This window comes from Nipponia nippon, unplaced genomic scaffold (genome assembly GCF_047370975.1).
Source record: "Nipponia nippon isolate SJK-2023a ecotype South Korea unplaced genomic scaffold, ASM4737097v1 scaffold_8, whole genome shotgun sequence".
NCBI classification, from domain to species: Eukaryota; Metazoa; Chordata; class Aves; order Pelecaniformes; family Threskiornithidae; genus Nipponia; species Nipponia nippon.
Window position 1 is genome coordinate 6821343 of NW_028262402.1, and position 20445 is coordinate 6841787.

The 20445-nt window shown below is 43.7% G+C and overlaps 1 protein-coding gene across 1 annotated transcript; it reads right to left on the minus strand.

Moving 5' to 3' along the window:
• Window positions 1-4278: 4278 nt before the first annotated feature.
• On the minus strand, window positions 4279-18638 carry SMU1 (SMU1 DNA replication regulator and spliceosomal factor). Its single transcript, XM_087742078.1, has 12 exons — window positions 18498-18638; window positions 18070-18280; window positions 17812-17964; window positions 17130-17240; window positions 16107-16235; window positions 14691-14810; window positions 14161-14277; window positions 13829-13956; window positions 9243-9369; window positions 7768-7935; window positions 7322-7474; window positions 4279-6671 (listed from the first exon to the last, which is right to left on the minus strand). The coding sequence occupies exons 1-12, from the start codon at window positions 18521-18523 to the stop codon at window positions 6573-6575; spliced, it is 1542 nt and encodes a 513-aa protein (XP_087598204.1). The 5' UTR covers window positions 18524-18638; the 3' UTR covers window positions 4279-6572.
• Between the last annotated feature and the right edge of the window lie 1807 nt (window positions 18639-20445).

The window sequence follows — 20445 nt, forward strand, 5'->3', positions numbered from 1 at the left end:
GAGGATACAGTAACACAAAATAGCTGCTTCCATAACTACCAGCATAGCAATCCAACCTATTGTAACCTGAGTTGATGTTTGCAATTACTTCCAGTGTTTCAGTTTCAACAACACCAAATTCATATCATCAGACTCATAGTCTAGTCTGTTACAGTGATTCTTTCCACTGTGCGGCAGGCACATAGGACTTGTTTTTCCCCCAGAAATCTAGCAGCTCCACTATTCCACAGGTTTGCTGTGAAACTGAGAACGCCCACTGCAGATATCATTTAAAAGCCTGCTCTCATTTTTGCTTCTGCCTGTAAGACTTCAGGGCCCTCTGTCCTCTCCTCCCTGTGCTTTGTCTACCTGCTACCCAGCAGCAGTGCAAGAAATTTGCTCAGCCCAGGGGAGTAAACTCAATGATCCCAAATCTGCTTTGAATTTGCAGTGTGACACAAGGTCAAGCAAGCAAGCAACTTGCCCTATGACTTTTTCATTAGCAGCTTCATCTGGGAAGACATGTTCCTGCTTCCATCTGTGATTGATTGGTGCTCAAAGCATTAGTAAGGCAAACTGAGAGAAGCAAGGTTTGATTTAAGCCATCCTTTTCCAAAGCCACAGATAAAGAAATGCCAGGTTCCATGTTTTCTTAGGAGGTAAGATGAGCACTATTATAGTGCCCAAAGAATGGGGGGCTTCAACTGCCCTGATATCTGCTGGTAGGACAACATAGCAGGACATCATAATCAATCCAGGAGGTTCCTGGAGTACCTCAGTGAGAACTTCCTGACCCAAGTGACAGAGGAACCAGTGAGGTGCTCTGCAGACCTCATACTCATCAACAAGGGGCTTGTTGGGACTGTGAAGGTCAAAGGCAGCCTTGGCTGCAGTGGCCATGAGTTGGTGGAGTTCAGGATCCTGAGAGGAAGGAGGAGGGTAAAAAGCAAGGTCCTGGACTTCAGGAGAGCAGACTTTGGTCTCTTCAGAGGCCTGCTTGGAAGCATCCCATGGGATAAGGCCCTGGAGGGAAGAGGGACCCAAGAAAACTGGTTAATATTCAAGGTTCACCTCCGCCAGGCTCAAGAGTAGTCCATCCCAGTGAACAGGAAGTCAGGCAAAAACGCCAGGAGGTCCGTGTGGATGAACAAGGAATGCCTTTCAAAACTCAAACACAAAAAAGAAGCATCCAGAGGGTGTAACCAAGGACAGGTAAGTTGGGAGGAACACAAACATGCCCAAGCATCCAGGGATGAAGGTTATAAAAGCTAAAGCTCAACTGGAGTTGAATCTGGTCAGGAATGTCAAAGACGACAAGGGCTTCTGTAAGTACATAGGTGGGAAAGGCTAGGGAAAATGTGGGCCCGTTGCTGAATGCCTTCTTTGCCTCAGTATTACTAGCAACAGTGGCCTTCAGGCATCCCAAGTCCCAGAGACCAAGGGGAAAGTCTGGAGCAAGAAAGACGTACCCTTGGTGGAAGAGGACCGGGTCAGGGAAGACTTAAGCAAACTGGACATACATAAGTCCATGGGCCCTAATGGGATGCACCCACAAGTGCTGTGAGAGTTGGCAGATGTCATTGCGAGGCCACTCTCAATAATCTTTGATCAATCATTGCAATGGGGAGAAGTGCCTGAAGGCTAGTGGAAAGCAAATGTCACTTCTGTCTTCAAGAAGGGCAAGAAGCTGGATCCAGGGAACTAAAGGCCTGTCAGCCTCACCTCGATTCCTGGGAAAGTGATGGAGCAGCTAATCCTGGAAACCATTTCCAGGCACAAGAAGAAAATCATCAGTAGTAGTCAGCATGGCTTCATCAAGGAGAAGTCATGTTTGACCAACTTGATAAACTTTTACCATGAAATGACTGGCCTGGCAGGTGAGGGGAGAGCAGTGGATATTGCCTACCTGGACTTCAGTAAGGCCTTTGACACTGTCTCCCATAAGAAGATCCCCACAGAGAAGCTGTTCATGTGTGAGATGGATAAGCAGTGACGGGGATTGAAAACTGGATGAATGGCCAGGCCCAGAGGGTGCTGATCAGTGGAACAAAGTCTAGTTGGAGGCCAGTGACTAGCAGTGTACTGCAGGGGTCAGTGCTGGCTCCAGTCCTGTTAAACATCTCTAGTAATGATCTGGATGATGGGACAGCATGTACCCTCAGCGACTTTGCAGATGACACACAACTGGGAGAAGTAGCTGATACAGGAGAGGGTTGTGCTGCCATCCAGAGGGACCTGGACAGGCTCGAGAAATGGGCTGGCAGGAACCTCATGAAGTTCAACAAGGGGAAGTGCAAAGTCCTGCACCTGAGGAGGAACAACCCCGGCACCAGGACATGCTGGGGGCCACCCAGCTGGAAAGCAGCTGGGCAGAGAAGGAACGTTGGGGTCCTGGTGGACACCAAGTTGAACATGAGCCAGCAATGTGCCCTTTTTGGAAAGAAGGCTAACAGTATCCAGGTTTCCAGCAGGTTGAGGGAGATGATCCTTCCCCTCTACTCAGCACTGGTGAGGCCACACCTGGAGTGCTGGGTCTGGTTTTGGGCTACCTAATACAAGAGAGACATGGACATACTGGAGAGAGTCCAGCAAAGGGCCATGAAGATGCTGAAGGGGCTGGAGCATCTCTCCTATGAGGAAAGGCTGAGAGATCTGGGACTGTTCAGCCTGGACAATTGAAGACTCAAGGGGGATCTCATCAATGTATATAAATACCTGAAGGGAGGGTGCAAGGAAGATGGCGCCAAGCTCTTTCCAGTGGTGCCCAGTGACAGGACCAAAGGCAATGGGCACAAACTGAAACACAGGAGGTTCCTTCTGAACATTAGGGAATGCTTTTTCCTGCGAGGCTGACAGAGCACTGGCACAAGTTGCCCAGAGAGGTGGTGGCGTCTCCAACCCTTCCAACCTCAGGCATCCTGTCATTCTGTGAATAAAACTTGAAAGAACACTTATTTGTTGATTTGGCTTACAAAGCTTCTAATTTGGGAAGACAGGAAAGGCTTAATTAGTTGGCAGCAACACGTGCTTGCTCCCAGACAAGCAAATGCCATGTCCTGCCCAACAAAGCAGAGACAGTATCAGAATTTGTTACTACACAGAGAGCAATTTTATAGGCTAAGGGACACAAAGAAACTGAAGAGGGCTTCATTACCCCGTTTCATAATGAAAGCAGCACCTGTTACAGGTTAAATTGTTGTGCTCCCTTCACTTCAGCAGCATCCATCTCCTTGCATCTTGCTCCATGGCGAGCCAAAGAATTCCCACATACCATTTTCCTACTCTGCCCCTGAAATAAAATGTTTAGCCACCTTTCTCCTTAGGATTCACCTAAAGCCTATGCTTTTCCCCCTGACATTCAGATCCAAGTTTGCTCAGCCTGCCTCTCACAAGTTGCCATGATCCAGAAGGTTGTAGGGTTTATTTACAGCTATCCAGAGCACACACACCGGAGCCCACATCATCAACAGGGACTGGAGATGGAGTAACCACGCTTAAAAAGGACTCCTGAAACCCATGCAGACACTAGGCAAAAAATGAAGAAAAGCTGTACCTGAAGAGCATTTATAACTGACTGTTAGCATCATCTTTCCTATGAATCCCTACAACATATTTTCTTTCTCTTCTTATCTCAGACTGAACACCGGTGTTACCAAGCTGCCCCAAATCAGAGGCAGGCCCTCTCACCCAAGCTCACCGTTCAAAATCATCAGCAACATACAAGAACCACAGATTGACGCGGGGTGGCAGGCACCCACGGAGATTGTCTGGTCACTCAGACCTCATGAGAATTTGGCTGCTTTATAAGACATTCACAAAGGATCTTTTTCTTTTGAGATCAAGTCTTCATTTTTCAGCTGGTCTCTAACTATTTCTACGCCTCAAGTGAGGGTTTGATTTTTCTTTGCAGATGGCAACCTGGTAGTGGTATCAGAGCAGGACTACACTGTATCTACAGGCTCACACGTTACTAGGACAAAGTTATTACCCCAATAACATTAAAAAAGTGTTACAAACACCATTTGGATAACTGTGCAGAAACCTAAGCTCACTTATTTTTTGCTGAGATGGCAGTAGTTCCTCCACATACATTCTGCAAGCACATACTGGCAGGCAGCTGATTCCACCCGCACAAGGCTGAAACTGATTGATCTCCAGTTCAGAAACAGGGGGATGAACTGACCCATGAGACTTTCATTACATGGCGCTCCCCCCGCAAAGCATTTTGCACTCCTCTATGTATGACGGAACTTGCCATCTCCAAGCAAAATAATTCAAGAATAAAGCAAGACCCATGGGTGAACAATGCTTTCTTTAATATTAGTTAAAGCACTAGATGTTGCCTTGTTCAAGTCTTACATACAGGTAAGTGGCGTAACACCTGGCTGATTCTCCAGAGACAAAATGTCTTCCTAGATTACACTAAAAAAAAAAATTAACATTTCTATTTTAAAAAAAATTACATTTTACCTTTAAAAAAACTTAACATTCTCAAGATTATCATTGTACTTTTGTGCCAACTGCCACCTATTTTACTAATTACAGCTGCAGCCCAGGAGGTAAGTTTTACCATTGCCCTTTCGTAAGTATGAGTACATTTTGCTTTTTTGTCTCGAGTACTTGATGCAATAAACTCAGAAAATCTTAAATAAAAAGCATAAATGCCAGATTTCCCCACATTTTTACGGTAGAGAATGTATTTCAATCTTAAACATTCAGGATTCTGACAGTTTTATTTGCTACAACTACTTTTCTTTTAAAGAACAATGTAAGATACAGTTTACACTGAGGATTAGCGGTTCTGCGTAATCTGAAGGCAAAATGAACCACAAGTTAGATAATATTAAAAGTATTTTGTCAAGATCATCTCCTGTATCAAAAGTACTAATTGCCAATGAATCTTGTTAGAGGTATTATTGTCAGATGTTTCTGACACACCAGGGTTTTTTTCAGGCAGGAAAAATAATCACTTCTTGCTATCTAAAAAATAACTTTATTGCCATATATAAGGAAGTAAAAAACAACTTAATTAAAAGTTAATTTTTAATGGAATTAAAACATTACAGCTAAACACAGTACTAAACACTACGGTTGTAGTGAACAAGCAATGCTATGTGAGAAGTTAAGCCAAAATTTTTCTGCATTTCCTTAGACCAATATGAACATAGACCATGCGAATCAAGTGCATCGGTCAGTGCTGAAGGAGGTCAGTCACCAGCTGACAACCAATACTTGCGTTAGGATGGAGCCCTCCAGCTGAAAAAAATTCTGAGGTTATTTAAATTGGAACTAATTTATTAAGTCAAAGAGAAGTTATTACTGTTTGAAAGATTAGTGTGGCAGCAAAGCATTCTACAAGAGATGAGGACAGGAAACAGCGCGGCGGATTCAAATCTACATGCGTTTGTCTCATTACAGACAAAACCTCATTTTTTGCTGCATCCTAGAAAAACCATGGTCAGACTTGAGAATATTCTGGTGTACATTCACAACAGTATGCATTAGTCAGGACCATCATCTGCTCAAAACTGAAGAGCCTGAAAGCTTCTTTTTATCATAGCGTGGGACCGAAGTATCACCTTAACTAGGTCCACAGATATATGAATTTAAAAAGCAATCTTAAATAATTATTTAAAGCTTAAGTATGCCATTCCCTTTTGGGAAAACAGAAAGTTAAACTGAATAAACTGGAAAAAAACAGAACAACTGCAGCATGTGCAGCATCACAGCACTAGGAACTCGGCCTATGTAAACCGGCTTTTGCATGTTCAAAAATATTGATCCCCTGAGGCCTGCTTCAGTTAAAGCTGGTCTGAAGACATGCACTTACAGGAAGAGGGCCCAGGTAATAATTCTTTTTAGCCTTGAAGTAAAACAAAATAAAACCAAACAAAAAAAACCCCAAACAAAAGAAACAAAAAACCCACAAAAACAAACAAACAAAACAAAAACCCCTATATCTGACTGCCATGTTAGGCAGGTTTATAGCAGGAAGTGCTGGGAGATGGGAAAGAATAGTTTCGTTCTGAGGAAGCTGTGTCACACTACTTAATATCTATAATTGGAAAAATTATAGTGAAAATTGAACACGGCAAAACCTACTGGACTAGAAAAGCCTCTGCCTTCAAGCCGAGGACAGAGTAGGCTCATCTGCATTCCAGTAAAAACTGTGTCTTTGCTTCAGCAGTGGAGAAGAGACAGCTTTCCCATTCCACATAATTCACTCAAATAAAAAAAGCATTTTACTGTATTCTAGGAAGTCAGCAACGACTTGTAAGTGTGTATAGTTCCTAGCTCATTCAACTTTTATAAACACTGTAGGAACAGTACAGACTTCAGAAGACAGGAAAAACACTCTAGCTGAAATTGCTTCTGCTACTCTGGTAAAAATAAAAAGTATCTGAAATTAACTGATGCTATATTTAAGCATCAATCTACCTAACTTTAGACCAAGAAGTAAAAATCTCATTCTCTGGAAACCTGAACTGAAAAATGAGCAAAAATCACATCCTGTGCATTTAGACCTTGTTAAAACACAAACATCAATAACGTGCAACTAACAGGCACACTTCATAGCTCATTGTAAAATCAAGCTATGGCTTCCAGAGCTTGAGGAGGCCATCTTCACTGTAAGTCGCAATCAGGTTCTGGTGGGGGTGATGAGCAATGCCAATGACATCTTTTTCATGAACCTAGAGAATAAGCAGAAAAATGCATCAGAAGGTTCTTCCTTTAGCAGATTCAAGCCAAATATCCTCTTCAAACAAGAACTACAGGAAAGCTGCACTGAGGTTTAACATGCTTTGTGCATACAGCAAAAGCAGAGGCACATGCCCCCCAGTATAAAGTTCCAGTTGCAAACAATTTTTGTGACTTAGCAGTTACTTTTTCTGGGGTGACGGAAGGTTCAGTGAAGGTTTACATCCACTGAAATCCACGACATCTAAGTGTTCCCCATTAAATTTAGACATTCAAGCTGGTACTCCTCTTTAGTTTAATCCACAGCAAATTGAAGCCTGACAGCTTTAAATCTAACAGCTTGGTCAGATTCTCCATCAGCCGGAGCCTAGGTCAAGACATGCTCTAGTTCAAGTAAGTTTGAACCAATTCACTCTTGGCTTGGTGAGTAAACATTTTTGTAACTTTTAAAATTAAAATGGTTCCAAAAAAACTAAAGACATTCTACAGCCAAGTGTTCTGGAACGCATTTGTTACCAATCATGGCTGCTAGAGGTGAAAGATTCCTTGGTACAAGACTTCTCCTTACAGACTTTATAAATAACAAACATTTCAATCATCCTTGTGTTTAGAAGTCTGCGAAAGCTCAAAGCTAAGAACTTACAGTCAGAGTTCTCTCCAGCTTGCCGGTCACTGTGCTAAAGCAATAGAGCACAAAATCTTCACCAACACAGTAGATCCATTCACCACGAGGTGAAAGTGCACAGCAGACAAAGTCACCACCTTCTCTCTTACCGGAGCTAAAACTTCTTACAATCTGTAAAGATACCCCCACAAAAATATTTGTCAGGATTAAACTGCAGCACATCATTACTACCTCCAGGACAAAAATATTTAGGCAGCACTAGGTCTGTTTAGAACACAGGACCTCTCCATAGCTGCAACTGCTTTCTGCGAGTCAAGCTGTTCTATAACCTGGGTACAGAGAAGACTCTCATGAAAGCAAACTGGAGAAATCAGGTTTAACCCAAGGCTAGGTTATTAACTAGGTTTTTGGCATTCTTAAAATGACTGAGAGAGACTTGAAAGGACACCAGTAAGACCACATACTTGTCCTTGCATATTCATAATGACGACTGTATTTGATCTGTTGCAAACAACAAAGTGTTCCGGGTTTTTAGGCAGCAGAATGACACTGTTCACAGTAATGTCTGTCCCAGCAGTGCTGCCAAGAGATTTGAAGGTGTTTGAGCACTCTGTCGTCTTCACGTTCCAAACCTAGTATGAAAAATAAATGTAAAACCAATTAGCTTTAAAAAAATTAAACAACGAGCTCATTCAGGATAGAGGATTCAGATTTCTTAAGGCTCCTGAAGGGAAATATGAATTCCAAAAATTGTAGTTTAAAGCAGATTTAAAAAAAAAAAAAAATCAAACCTATTTTGAAGTGTGGACACCATGAGCAATTTTACTACAACTGAACTGAAAGTGAATTTCCATTATCCACATTCAGCCTGGCTCCCTTTCATTAAGCATATTCCCTGAGGGGTGAGTCCAGACTTGCTTTCTGGTTTTAGCTGGTATCTGTGAATACATGTGCAGCCTCTGCACACACAGTTTCCCTTACAAAGGACAGGCACGACAACTGCTGAAAAAGCAAAGCCTCACTGATACTGGTGGGAGAGATATCCCAGCTTAGAGCTGCTTCAGGCTCAACACCAGGCTGGTCTAGCTGTTTGTAAACAGGAAATGGACCTGCTTGTTTAATATTTAAAATAAAATGTAACTCGCCATCTGTGGAATATTTTTGCTGTTTACATACCACTACAATCAAAATGAAAGATACCGCCTTCTTATGCTACTCCCATGATTGGGGCAGTCTAGCAAAGACTGCAAGTTTGAAGTAACGCCCCATTTAATATCAGCAAAATCTATCACACTCTCCTAGGCCATATCTATAAACCAGACCTGTTTACCCACCCCCCCATGCACTGCATCTATGTCCTACTTAATGTAGCTGTTTCTGTATTCATTTATTTATTAGTAGTCAATAATGCCCTATACACAACAATGCTTTACTCCTCTTAACTGCTACATACTGAGTAGTTCCACTCTTTGCTGAGACTAGAAGCCAAACCTATCATTTCTACAACCAGTGTCATTAATGCTAGATTACCTAGCTTACACAACAAGGGACTCCTAAGCACCAAGAAATAAACAGGCGTCCAACACAGTAAGCAAGAAAATGCCATTATTTCAGACAAGGGAATCCCCACATTCCAGGACAAGAGGCGTCACGGTCAATTCTATTTCTAGAACAATGCAGGAGCAGGCAGATAAGTACTGCACTTATGTCCTCCTTTCATAAATACAGCAGAAGCAGGCTCTGCAGCAGTCTGTAAGCACAGTATGAAACTTCATCAGTTCTCACTTACACCAATTTACAGCAAAGGTCACAAGCAGAAAGACATATTATTGCAGATAACCCCAAGTCCTTCTCCAATGACTGCAGCAGTTATAACGAATCAGCTACAACATGCAAATAGTCTGAATGTGTTATTTACAAAGGGTAAATGCTATCTTACCTTCACTGTGCCATCAGAAGACGCACTGATAATATAGTGGCCGTCCTGGGTAAAAGTAGCTTCATTGACGAAGGAAGAATGACCACGGAATTCCTTTAAAGTCTTCCCAGATTTTAAACCATGAATCCTGTCACACAACAGAGGTCACAACTGAGTGAGCAACTGAGGTAGTCTGAACCACTCTCTGCCTTCACCGTATTTTAAATGCGGGATACCTTTGATAGGCAACAATAAAAAGTGCTAAAAGTCTGCAACTCTTAACTCTTTATCACAAGCCCCTTTCATCAAAGGCATTATGTATTCCTGTGAAAAGCTTAGGGAAATACCATCAACCTTCAGCCTCAAGGCTATGTATGTAATATACACTATACATATTAGAAGACAGGACTATGAAAGGGGAAACTAGGAAGCTAACAAAACAAAAATTACGGAATTACGTTTGAAAGTCTCTAGTCCAATAGACTCCTCAACTTTAAGTGAGGTCAGCTTGCTCAGGGCCTTGACCAAGGCCTTGTCCAGTTGAGTTAAGGAAAATTCTTTCCTTACACTCAGCCAGAATTTTTCTCTTTTGCAAGCTGCTCCCATTGCCTCTTAGTGTGCAACTCTGCAAAGAGTTTGCTTGGTCATCTATAAGGAAATTATACGGCTAATCTCTATCACCCTTAAACTGCAGTACCTACTGGCTACAGAAATACAGTTTTCAAACAGAAGTCTGAAGCCTTGAGAATGAAATTCCTTGTTCCATTTGAAAATTGCTGTCCTTGATACAACATCCAACCTTACATAATTTCATTTAAAATGCTTATGCTATAGTTCATATATATCAGGATTTAAACAGATTAACGTCTCTCATTAAGATGTTTTGTAATACGTGTTCACTGGGCAGTTGCCTGCAGATCCACACATTTCTTCATTTTCATCTAAAGCAGTAACATTAGTATCATGGGGTTTTACAGTACAGGCAAGGGCCTAAAGCTATTAAATGTATTATACAATCCCATTCAATTAAACATAAAACGTATACAGTCATCAAGCACTGGATCAATCTGATTCACAATGTAAGTCCCATATTCTGCAACTCAATTTTGAAAAAGACAGATAAGGAAGTTGGAAACCTTGACCAACCAGACAGATGGACTGAGAGAAACCTCGTGATGTTGAGAACAGATTGTTGCAGAACCACCTCAGGCATGAGAATTAACTGGGGGCTGAGCGGCTGCAGAGGAGGTCTGCAGCAAAGGACCTGGCAGGCCCAGAGGGAACAAGGTGAAAGCCAGCAGCGTGCTGTGGCTTTGAGGAAACGCAGCCACACACCAGCTGGATTAGGAGAGGCACAGTCTGCAGATTAAGGTTGCCCTCTGCTTGGCAGAGGTGTAGCCACCTCTGGAGGACTGTGTCCAGTTTGGGGCTCCCACTAAGAGGCCACTAAGATGGCCAGAGGGCTAGACTACATGATGCATGAGGAGAGGCTGAGAGGGCTGGGTGCATACAGCCCAGCGAAATGAAAGTTCAGGAGCATCTAATTGCTGTCTTCCCTGTAGACAAAAAAGTTAAACAAATTATTAAGTAAGTCAGAATACCCCAAAGAAGAAAAATAACTGTGAGCTAGACAAAACTGACCTAAGCTGCTTTCAAATGCAGCAAAGTCTCTGCGTAGCAATAGAAAAGCGTTGCTGCAAACCAAATCTACCCAGCAGTGACCAAATTCCACTCAGTAACAAGACACCAAATAGGTGCAGGATCAGAATTACTGCACTACATAAATGTTAAACAACGCTTTCCAGATGCTAAGCGCTGCGGAAACAAGGATTTGATGAGGTTGCTGCCCATCTGGTAACTTAGATTAGAACAGAGTTTGAGTATTTTTGTGACTATTTGCTAGTATTAAAAGTTACAATTAACTTTCATTCTTGCTTTTATCCACCCTGCAATGATCCTTTAAAAGAAAAAAAAAGGATATCTAAGTCCTTACTAAACACCTGAAAAATTGTAACTATTTAGTTAACATCACTACCTAACAGTTTTTACAGAATAAATGGAGTCATATTCTTCTCAGAGGTGTACAGCTAAAGGACAAGAGGCAAAGGACACAAGTTACAAAGGAAAACAAAACAAAAACATTTTTCCTTATGTCCAAACAGGATTTTCTCTGAGAGGGTTGTACAGCCCTAGGACAGATGCCAAGGGAAGCAGTGGGGTCTCCACCCATGGAGATTTTGAGAACTCAGCTGGACAAGGCCCTGAGCAAGCTGTCCTAACTGAAAGGTTGGCTATGCTCAGAGAAGCATATGAGACTAGAGACCTCTAGAGGTACCTCCTAAATTAGTCTTTTATAATTTATGTCTAGCCTGCCTTACACAGGTTGCACAGACACTTGAGCTTTCTTAGAGCACAGATGCAAGCCTAACCACCTTCATACCTGTCCCACAACAATCCATTGCTTTATCGTGTTGCGGCTTAACAGATCATCTGCACACCAGGTAAGCTGCAGTAACTGTACGCACGTAAGTCTTAGCACGTGGAAAGTGTCACGTAATGCCAAGTGTGTTCAGTTTAGCCCAACCACATTAAGAGGGATGTAATTCCTTGGATTTTCTGCAGACAGACCTCATATCCAACTGCTGTAACTGAGCCGACACATTATCAACTTGCTGAACTACACTAACTGGATTGCGCACCAAAGCAACTCCAAAGTTTGTAGAAAGACTCAGCTCCCAGTCCTGGGTTCCCAACATCTCAGCTTGCAAGCCTTCAACATCATGAACAGTTTGACTGCCCAAAAGGAATGTTCCCACAGACACTGGGATACTGAGCTATACAGATTGGTTAAAAAAACCCCCACAGCTCATATCCCAACACAATGCTGGTGCTACACAGCAAAGGATGGTTTGCATTACAAATGGAAAGAATTCCCACGCCCAAAAGCAGAACTGCAGAGACAGCCTGGAGAAATGGGAAGTATCTTTTGGGAGTGAAGAGAAAAATTATCCTGTCTCTATGGCTCTTTTTCATCACTGAAAATATTTTTTTTTCTCTTGCCAGCATAAATGTATAAACCATCTGGCTGCATGATTTTTCTCTAACAGAGATTCCAAAACAATGGTACATGTCAGAGAACCACAGAATAACTTAGGCTGGAAGAGACCTCAGAAGACCTCTATTCCACTGCTCTCCTCAAAGCAATGTCAACTTCCAAGTCACTCATGGTCTTGTTCAATTTAGCTTAGAAAGTCCTCAAGAGTTGCGATCCGCCCCCAGCCTGACGCAACTCTCTCAGTATTGTCCAAGCTCTGCTTCTTTCTCAAGAGGAAAAAAGAGAAGTTTTTCTGTATATACAATCAGAATTTCACTTCCTGGAGGTTGTCCCTTGTAGGAACTGTGCACTTGAGAGGAGTCTGGCATTGTCTTATCTATGACTACCTCTAGATGAGGCAACTAGGTCCCTTCTCAGCCTTCTTTTTCCAGGCTGATCAGGCCCAGCTCTCTCAGCCTTCCCTTATACACCACGTACATCTGGAGAGATACTCAGGTCAAAAACCAGCACCCTAAAGCACAGGAAAGGCTGTACTGCCATTTCCAGATATGAATTGCAACTCCCGCTCTTGCAGCTCTCAGGGTCTATCAGCCTGGCTGTCTTCCAGGGTTGTATCTCTAGTATTCCATGTCAGACTGCTGGGAAGAATAGATGTCGAGAAAACATTTTCTTTGGGTCCTTCTTCCCCTTGTTCCCACTCTAAAGGGAGTTCTCTGGATCCAAGAGACAGAGGGGTGGATCTGGGGGCTGGGATTACAGAGATGGATTCAGGGTGTGGGCTGGCAACACATGACTTCAGGAGCACCAACAGGATGCAAAGTGATTGTTCATGAATGTGTAGGGATGCACCCTATCTCCTCTCACCTACATGCAGCTCGCAGGGACACACAGACCCTTATTCAAGCCCACGGGAGAGCCATGACTGTTGCTAATCGAGATCCCCAAGCACTTTTGGACTTTTGGAAATTTTGCTCTGTTCAACAACTATCAGGAGGAAGCAGAGAAGATGTACCAAAATACTTAAAGCTGCTCTCAGAGGACTTCTTTAGATAGTACAAAAAGAAGAGCCCATAATATTGCTTCACACAGAAAATACACTGGATAGAACCAACTACTGTCCTGTTGTCTACTAAAGCTAATGAGCACAATTAGGCTGTTTAGGCTGTTTCAAAAAATGTCATCATCCTGTTATCCTCAGATCTTTTTTACCCTAAGCTTATTATAAAAAAATGTTATTTTTGAAGGTTGACACAACTGTTTCTTAAGCTAGGAGTCTCCCAAGAAAGAAAACAGGCAAGGTCAATGTAAATGACACTAGACCAGAAGAAGTACATGGCCTCTAGCCCTGGAATAATACAAGTTAAGCAAGGTCAAACTTTCAAACTGTTCCTCTCCAACCCTCAAGAGACATGCTGTCCTATAGTATTAAAACTCAATGCAAGGGGATCAAATCCCAGGTCAAATGAATCTATATTCAAAAGTTTAACTGCTTAATGTGGAAATTCTGTTTTCTTTTCTCCTGCACTGTAGCTCACACATTCAGTTTATTTACCTGATTGTCTGATCAAAAGAAGCACTAAGAATCTGGCTGCTGTCTTTAGAGAAACTGAGGCATGTAACACCTTTACTGTGAGCTCGTTCAAATCTTCTCAGACACTGACCACTCTGGATTTTCCACACCTGGAGAGGAAAGAGCAAATGAAACAGAGGTGGTTACTTTGTTACGGGATCACAGAAGCTTCAACATCAGAGCCAACAGGTATCTCTTTCTGAACCATGCTAAACTTCATTTGTTTTTTATACAGAATTGCAACATTACTGCAATTGAAAGTGAATCCTTCTGGTCACCACCTCTACTAACATACCATATGAAAAGATTTGTACCTTGATCTTTCCGTCTTGTGCCCCGGTTGCTAGCATTTCTGTATCTCTACTGAAGCACATGCACAGCACTGCATCATCCATCATCATAAAATTATCTTGTGCCTGGTACTTCAGATCCTAAATGAAAGCGGAAGATCCACCAGTCAAAATAGTGAATTTAATAAAAAATATTTTAAGGCAAAGTGCAAAAGTACTAGCAGTTTTAACTTCAGTTATATTTTATAACCTATCATCAAGCAGACCTCACAACCTCATAAAAACAGGGAAGTGCTATCGTCACCATTTTAGAGGCAACAACGATGATCCAGAAAGGTAAAACAAACAAACAAAAAAGTTATCGCAGACAGAAGTCTATGACAAACTAGACAATTAAACCCATGTAAAGATTCCAGACTGATATTTGAATCACCCAAGCAGACATCCTTTTCAGATTCACAGTCCCTGAGAAATGAAAACAAAGTATAATCTCAAAGAATAAAACCAGGTGCTCTGGCCAATGAATTATCCGTGTGAAATAAGGCGCGATTTACCTTCCTAATCTTTCCAGTCGTGAAGTTCCATACTTCAATGAAGCCATCAACAGAGCCAGTAACCAGATACTGCCCATCTGGGGAAAACCGAGCACACTCCACATGCGACTTCTGCCCAAACTGTTTTTAGGAGAATATAAAATTAAGTCTAGTAAGCAATTTATGAGAAGCAACTCATTAAAACAAAACTGTAGCCTCCTTTTGGTGGCAAAATTATAGTATTTTCTAGAGGTATGGATTCACAAATCCATCATCACAAAATCACCATGTGTAATGTCAAGGCACAAAAAAAACTATTAATACCTACATACTAGCACTTCAAAAACAAACAAAACCCCCTCCTTTTGATCTGGTAATATCTGTGAAACTTACACCAAACACTCCATGCTTACAGCAGCAGTTAGGTTGGTTGTCTTCATATTTTTGTTTTTGCAGTGAACATGTATGTTAACAAACACCTTTCCAATACCCAACATATATCCCTAGCAGACTTCAGAAATTTCTGAAGTAGTACAAGTTGCTTCACTTGGGATGATGTTTCTCCAGCGACATTTTCACAGAGAATGTTTTGTATTTTTTCTATACAATTTTTAAATTTTTAATTTTTAAATACAAGTGACCGTGACAACTGAGTATAGGAAAAAGTTTTCACTAATCAATACAAAAATCCAAGATCAGTACGGGTAAACAAGTTCTAATAAAGCATTTTTACCAAGCTGTTACTGAACACAACAAATTGATTTCACAAGTTCCAACTCATGACTTCTGAAAAACATTCTCTTCTGTTCATTGTGAGAACTGGTAGAGCTACTACAGTGAACTAACACTTCTCACTGTACAGAACTGCTTGGTGAAGGCGAAAAGCCTTCACCGGAGGAAGCTGCCTATTCCATATTGTGAGTGCTGCAGGACAACTATGTCATTACAGCACAGCTATCCTTCTCTTTTGAAATCTGTATGATAAAATCCTTAAAAAGGAGACACTGATCATATTAGTAGACCTGGTATGTAGTAGTTCACAATCAAAACTTAAGTGATTCACAGAAGCTAATATGCACGCACAGAAGTTTAAGATATGAGTATCTCCTTGCACAAATAAAGAAGCGGACTAAGCAAACCACTTCTGAAAACTGAATGATTCTGGAGTGTGAAGTCAAAGAAACAATTAATACATTTATCATATTCACAAATACCATGAGCACCCAATCTTGTTAAGGGACCTCATTTCAGACTCTCATGAGAAGTGTTGTGATGAGATAAAGCATGGAGAAGAACGAAAAGAAAAAAAAGAGAGAGAGGGAAATTACTTACAAAAAAGAGAACAGAAGAATTCAGAAGGTTTACTCCTACCTCCCAACATAAAGCACAGGAAGGAACAAGCAGCAGTAACACACATAAAAGCAAACAAAACATCACCTTAATATGTCTGCTCAGCTGTGTGGGGAACTTTTCTTCTTCTACATCTTTCACAGCTGCTTTGCCTCTGAACAAGTCAATTGTCATACCAGGCGGAAGCAGGCCCTGATGCTGCTGCCATTTCAATGCCTTTTGAGGAGTTGAAAGCCATACAGTTAGGTATCAGTTAACATACACCTTCCTCATCAGAACTTGCTTCTAATTAGCACAACACAGCAATAGTTTCTTGTACCCTTACAAATCGTATACCTGCACAGTTTGAGACAAATACACCGCAAACAATTACTTGAAACAAGACTTACCAGATTATGCTTCCTAACTCATAACAAACAGAACAGAACATTATCCCCAAACGATTTTTGCGAGGGAGAATGACTCAGGCCCACTCTTCTCATTCTACCTTCAGTATGCACTGTGAGTTCAATCTTGTGTTAATTTAAATTACCTGACCTATTGTCTATTTGCCTAGAACTGCATACATTAAAATTAAAAACAACACATAAGCTTTCTTGGAAGGCACAAATGAACTTTGTTCAAAAGACAGAATCTTATAAAACCCCTTTAGCAGAGAGCTGCCTTCAGTCACAGGACACACCTGTTATGCTGAGAGAATTTATTCGGCATACGTACAAGCTTAAAAAGGAAGATGTAAGCCATAAGCCAGCAAAATCATGAAATTCTGTCTGCATAGAGTATCAATGAATACCTTCTGAGAATCAAAAGAAAGCTGCAAGTACGACAACAGAAACTGTGTGTGTAGTATGTTCTTTGAAAATAATCTTCTCTATGCGCTGAGTATTTATGCTATGGGAAGAAATCTACTGCTGGAGTGCTGTCTTTTCCTACAACCACTAAATCCTTGCCACATGGAGAAAATATCACTTTCACTATACCACATGTAAATGTGCAATATTTAGAGCTTTACTTTTATAGAGTTGGGGAATCAACTACATCACAGTTAGTTTTACGTGGCAAAGATCTGCAGAAACTGACATAGCTACTAAAACATTCTTCAAGAATTACCTGCCCCAACAACGCCATAAGACGAGATGGAGGTACGACGCTGACTTCTCCAGCTAAAGCTTGTGCAATAGCAGCTCTCCGCTTCTCTTTGCTACTTCCATCTGGGTATGCCTAGAGAGAAGTTATTTTTATGAAGTGATTCTTCAAAACCATTTTGCATAAACACATTCATTGCTCTGAATTGAAGCCCCTTCCAAATTAATTTTCTATTAGGCCTTCAAAACAGCCCTTCCCTTTAACACCAACCCTTCAAACATTTGGGATATGCTTCCACTAGAAATGTCAGATTGACATAATCAGTCAGAAATAATGCCTTGTTATCTCGTTTTTATTGTTATTATACAAGAACAATTTTATTTACAAAACGTACATTTTCTTTTGCATCTGTCAGACAGGAAAAGCAAGGCACAGGTGTCATCCTGTGGCAGGATACAGGTATAAATGCCCAAACTGCCACCTGCAGTATTACTTCAGAACCACCGCTCATGATGCCTCATGATCAAGAGCTACACATCATTTCCCAAACACTTCATAAAACATGTAAAATCGTCAAACTAGGAAGCTGCACGTTCTCGCTCCCAGCATGGAAAAGAAAAGATGCTGTAAGCTGTTAGCGACTTGGACCGATGCTAGGGGTCACGCAAGGCAGCATCATGCGGTCTCTAGGAAAAGCATAACATACCTCACGAGGATCAAAGTAAGATCTGGCCAGAAGGTTTTCGAGGTGGATGTACCGCTCCGGCTGAGTTTGTTTTAGCATGATCATGGGATCTGTTTGTCTCAGGAGAGACCTGGCAGCACCTAGCTCCCGGAGCTCAATCAGCTCCAGCACAACCTGCATCAAGAGACAAACATCTGCATCAGCAAAGGCTAAGCAACACTCCAGAGAGGGGCTTCCACCCAGACCAGAACAGCCCGTACAGAGCCTGCCCTGCCTCACCTGCTCATAGAGATCAATCAGGGTCTTGTCGGGCAGCTTCAGCGACTGTATGGCTTGCAGCACGGTGTCCCAGTGCCCGCTGTTGATGTCAGCCACAAAGCTCTCAATGCTGTCCACAGTGTTGAGGGACACCGTCGTTTCCTCCTGAAGGGTGGCGAGGGCTCGGTGCAGGCTGTTCTCCTTCAGGTACTGCATGATCAGCCGGATCACACTGCAGGGGCACAGGGCGCACTCACCACACCAGCCCCACGGCCTACCCCGCCCCCCGCTCCTCGCCGGGGGCCCGGCCGCGGCGAGGCGGGCACCGCCGCCACCACCCCCGCCACCGCCGCAGCCCTCGCGTCCCCCGAGCGCCTCGGGGGGCAGCCCCCAGCCCCTCCCCCGCGGCCACCGCCGCCGCCGCCACCCCTCCCCGCCGCCACACGCACTCGGAGGACTCGATTTCGATCGACATCTTGAGCCGCCGTCACCGCTCACGAAAGGGCCTCTGCCACCGCCACTTCCGACCTCGCGCTCGCCACTTCCGGTCCGCGCTTACGCCGCGCCGGACCGCCCCTTCCACCTGACCCCGGGGCTGACGTCACGGCACGTCACGTGGCGGAGGCGGGGCGAGTAGGCGAGGCGGCGGCGGGCAGGCGTGCTTGGACGTCCCCGCCGCGATCCTGCGCCCCCTGGCGGCGGCGGGCCCTCAGCCGGCCCCGGCCCCGGTGCCGGCGCCCCGGCTGGGTCCCAGGGCGCCCGGTGCCACCAGGCCCGAGCCGGGACCGAGCCGGTGACCCCGGGGCGGGGGGCCCGCGGGTCCGTCCCCGGCGGTGCCGGGGGGCCCAGCAGCCTCCCTGTCCTCGCCGCTACCCACCAGGTGGGCAGGTCGCAGTGAGCGTTGGGCGCAAGGCCTGTGAGGCAGCGCGAGCCCGGCGCTTGAAGCTGGGTTCCTGATGAGCCCGGTGCAGCGCTGAGCCGGCCAGGAAGGCTGAGAGAGAAAAAAAAGCATCAAAAAGGGACCAGTACTGTCCCCGGAGTGGCTATCAGTTCTGGAAACTGAAAGGGTTTGGGGTTTTTTTGGGTTTTTTCCCCCTGTTCCTCAAAATAGCAGCGCTTGAAACAGAACAGCCACTTGAGTGACACAGCAAGCGTAACATCAGGGCAGAGCGCTAATGGAAGTTAACCTGTGGAGTTACGCTGCAGGCTGGCTTTTCAGCATTCTCTTAGAAGTATGGTCTGCGCCTTCAGCGTCAACCTTGTTTTGAGTGTTTTTACAGTTTGAATACAGATGTCAGGTTTTGCAGCAGGTTTCCCACAGAGCTGCAGTCCACCCACTGTACTTCGCTTGTCAGGATTTCCGAAGATTCCCTGCGGTGGCACGGGCATGTCGGGCCGCAGGCCGGGCTTGGCGTGATGTGGAACAGCTCCTTGGCCACCGGCTTCTTTGCACGTGCAGGTTTGCAGATGCAAACCAGGGATCGGTCTTCCTGTTTGCAAGCCTGAAGTCAGTGCGAGCTCTGTGTTTCAAGAGTGTGGCCGTGTGCGAAAGAATGACACTGCATAAAGTAATATTTCATTAGTAGGGAAATTAATAGCGTATCTTGGCTGCTTTAATTATGGACTAAGAATTGGAAAAATGCTGCTGTACCAGGCAGAGTCCTCGAGTGGCAAGGGGGCACGTGAGACACAACTGTTCTTTAAACACAGAAAGGGTGGCCGTGGCAGCCCATCTGTGCTGCTTGGACTCTGACCGAGGCCAAAAGTCTCAAAGCTCTGGTTAATGCTAGAAGACGAATAAAGCTGACTGTCCCTCCTGGCTGCATGTAGGCTTAGGCGGCCTTGCCGGGAAGGGAGCTCCTCACTCCTGGGGCAGCACCAAGGATCTTGCTGCTTGTGTCTCCCCAGTATGGGGCACTTCCCACCTGCTCCCAGTAAGTTCCTGATACCGGTGCTAGACTGCCAGCACACAGGGATGTGAAATCCGGACTACTCGGCCCCTCTTGGATAGAGTTGTTCCTTGCTGTTTTTTTAGGCTTAGCATACAATTTGCTGGATGAGGCATGGAAAATAGAGCCGTGTGTGAGAAACTGCTTGCCTTTGCCAATGAAAGCTGTTCTTCGCTGTCTCTGTCCCCAGAGTGCTTAACAAAGTAATCCAATAGCATAAAGTTGAAAAAATAGTGAGTGAGGCACACAGCTAACGTTTTGCATGCAGTTGTTTCCTCTCTGTGATCCCAACTAATTTTTTTTAACTGCTGATATAGAGGTGCGGGGATTACTGCCGGGAAGTATCAGTTAATCATTCCAGGCATATTTGTGTTCAATGACAGGTGTATTTATGTCTCTTGAAGGTTGTTTTGAAAACAAGTCTGATCCAGACTGTAACAAAGCAAAG

What these genes read in the sequence shown, in the direction of transcription:
- SMU1 (XM_087742078.1), bottom strand. Translation starts at nt 18,523, where the DNA reads ATGTCGATCGAAATCGAGTCCTCCGA. An exon ending in TGATTGATCTCTATGAGCAG is followed by an intron (nt 17,965 to 18,069) that starts GTGAGGCAGGGC and finishes CTCTTGATGCAG; the next exon opens with GTTGTGCTGGAGCTGATTGA. An exon ending in TTATGAATATGCAAGGACAA is followed by an intron (nt 7,475 to 7,767) that starts GTATGTGGTCTT and finishes GTATCTTTACAG; the next exon opens with ATTGTAAGAAGTTTTAGCTC.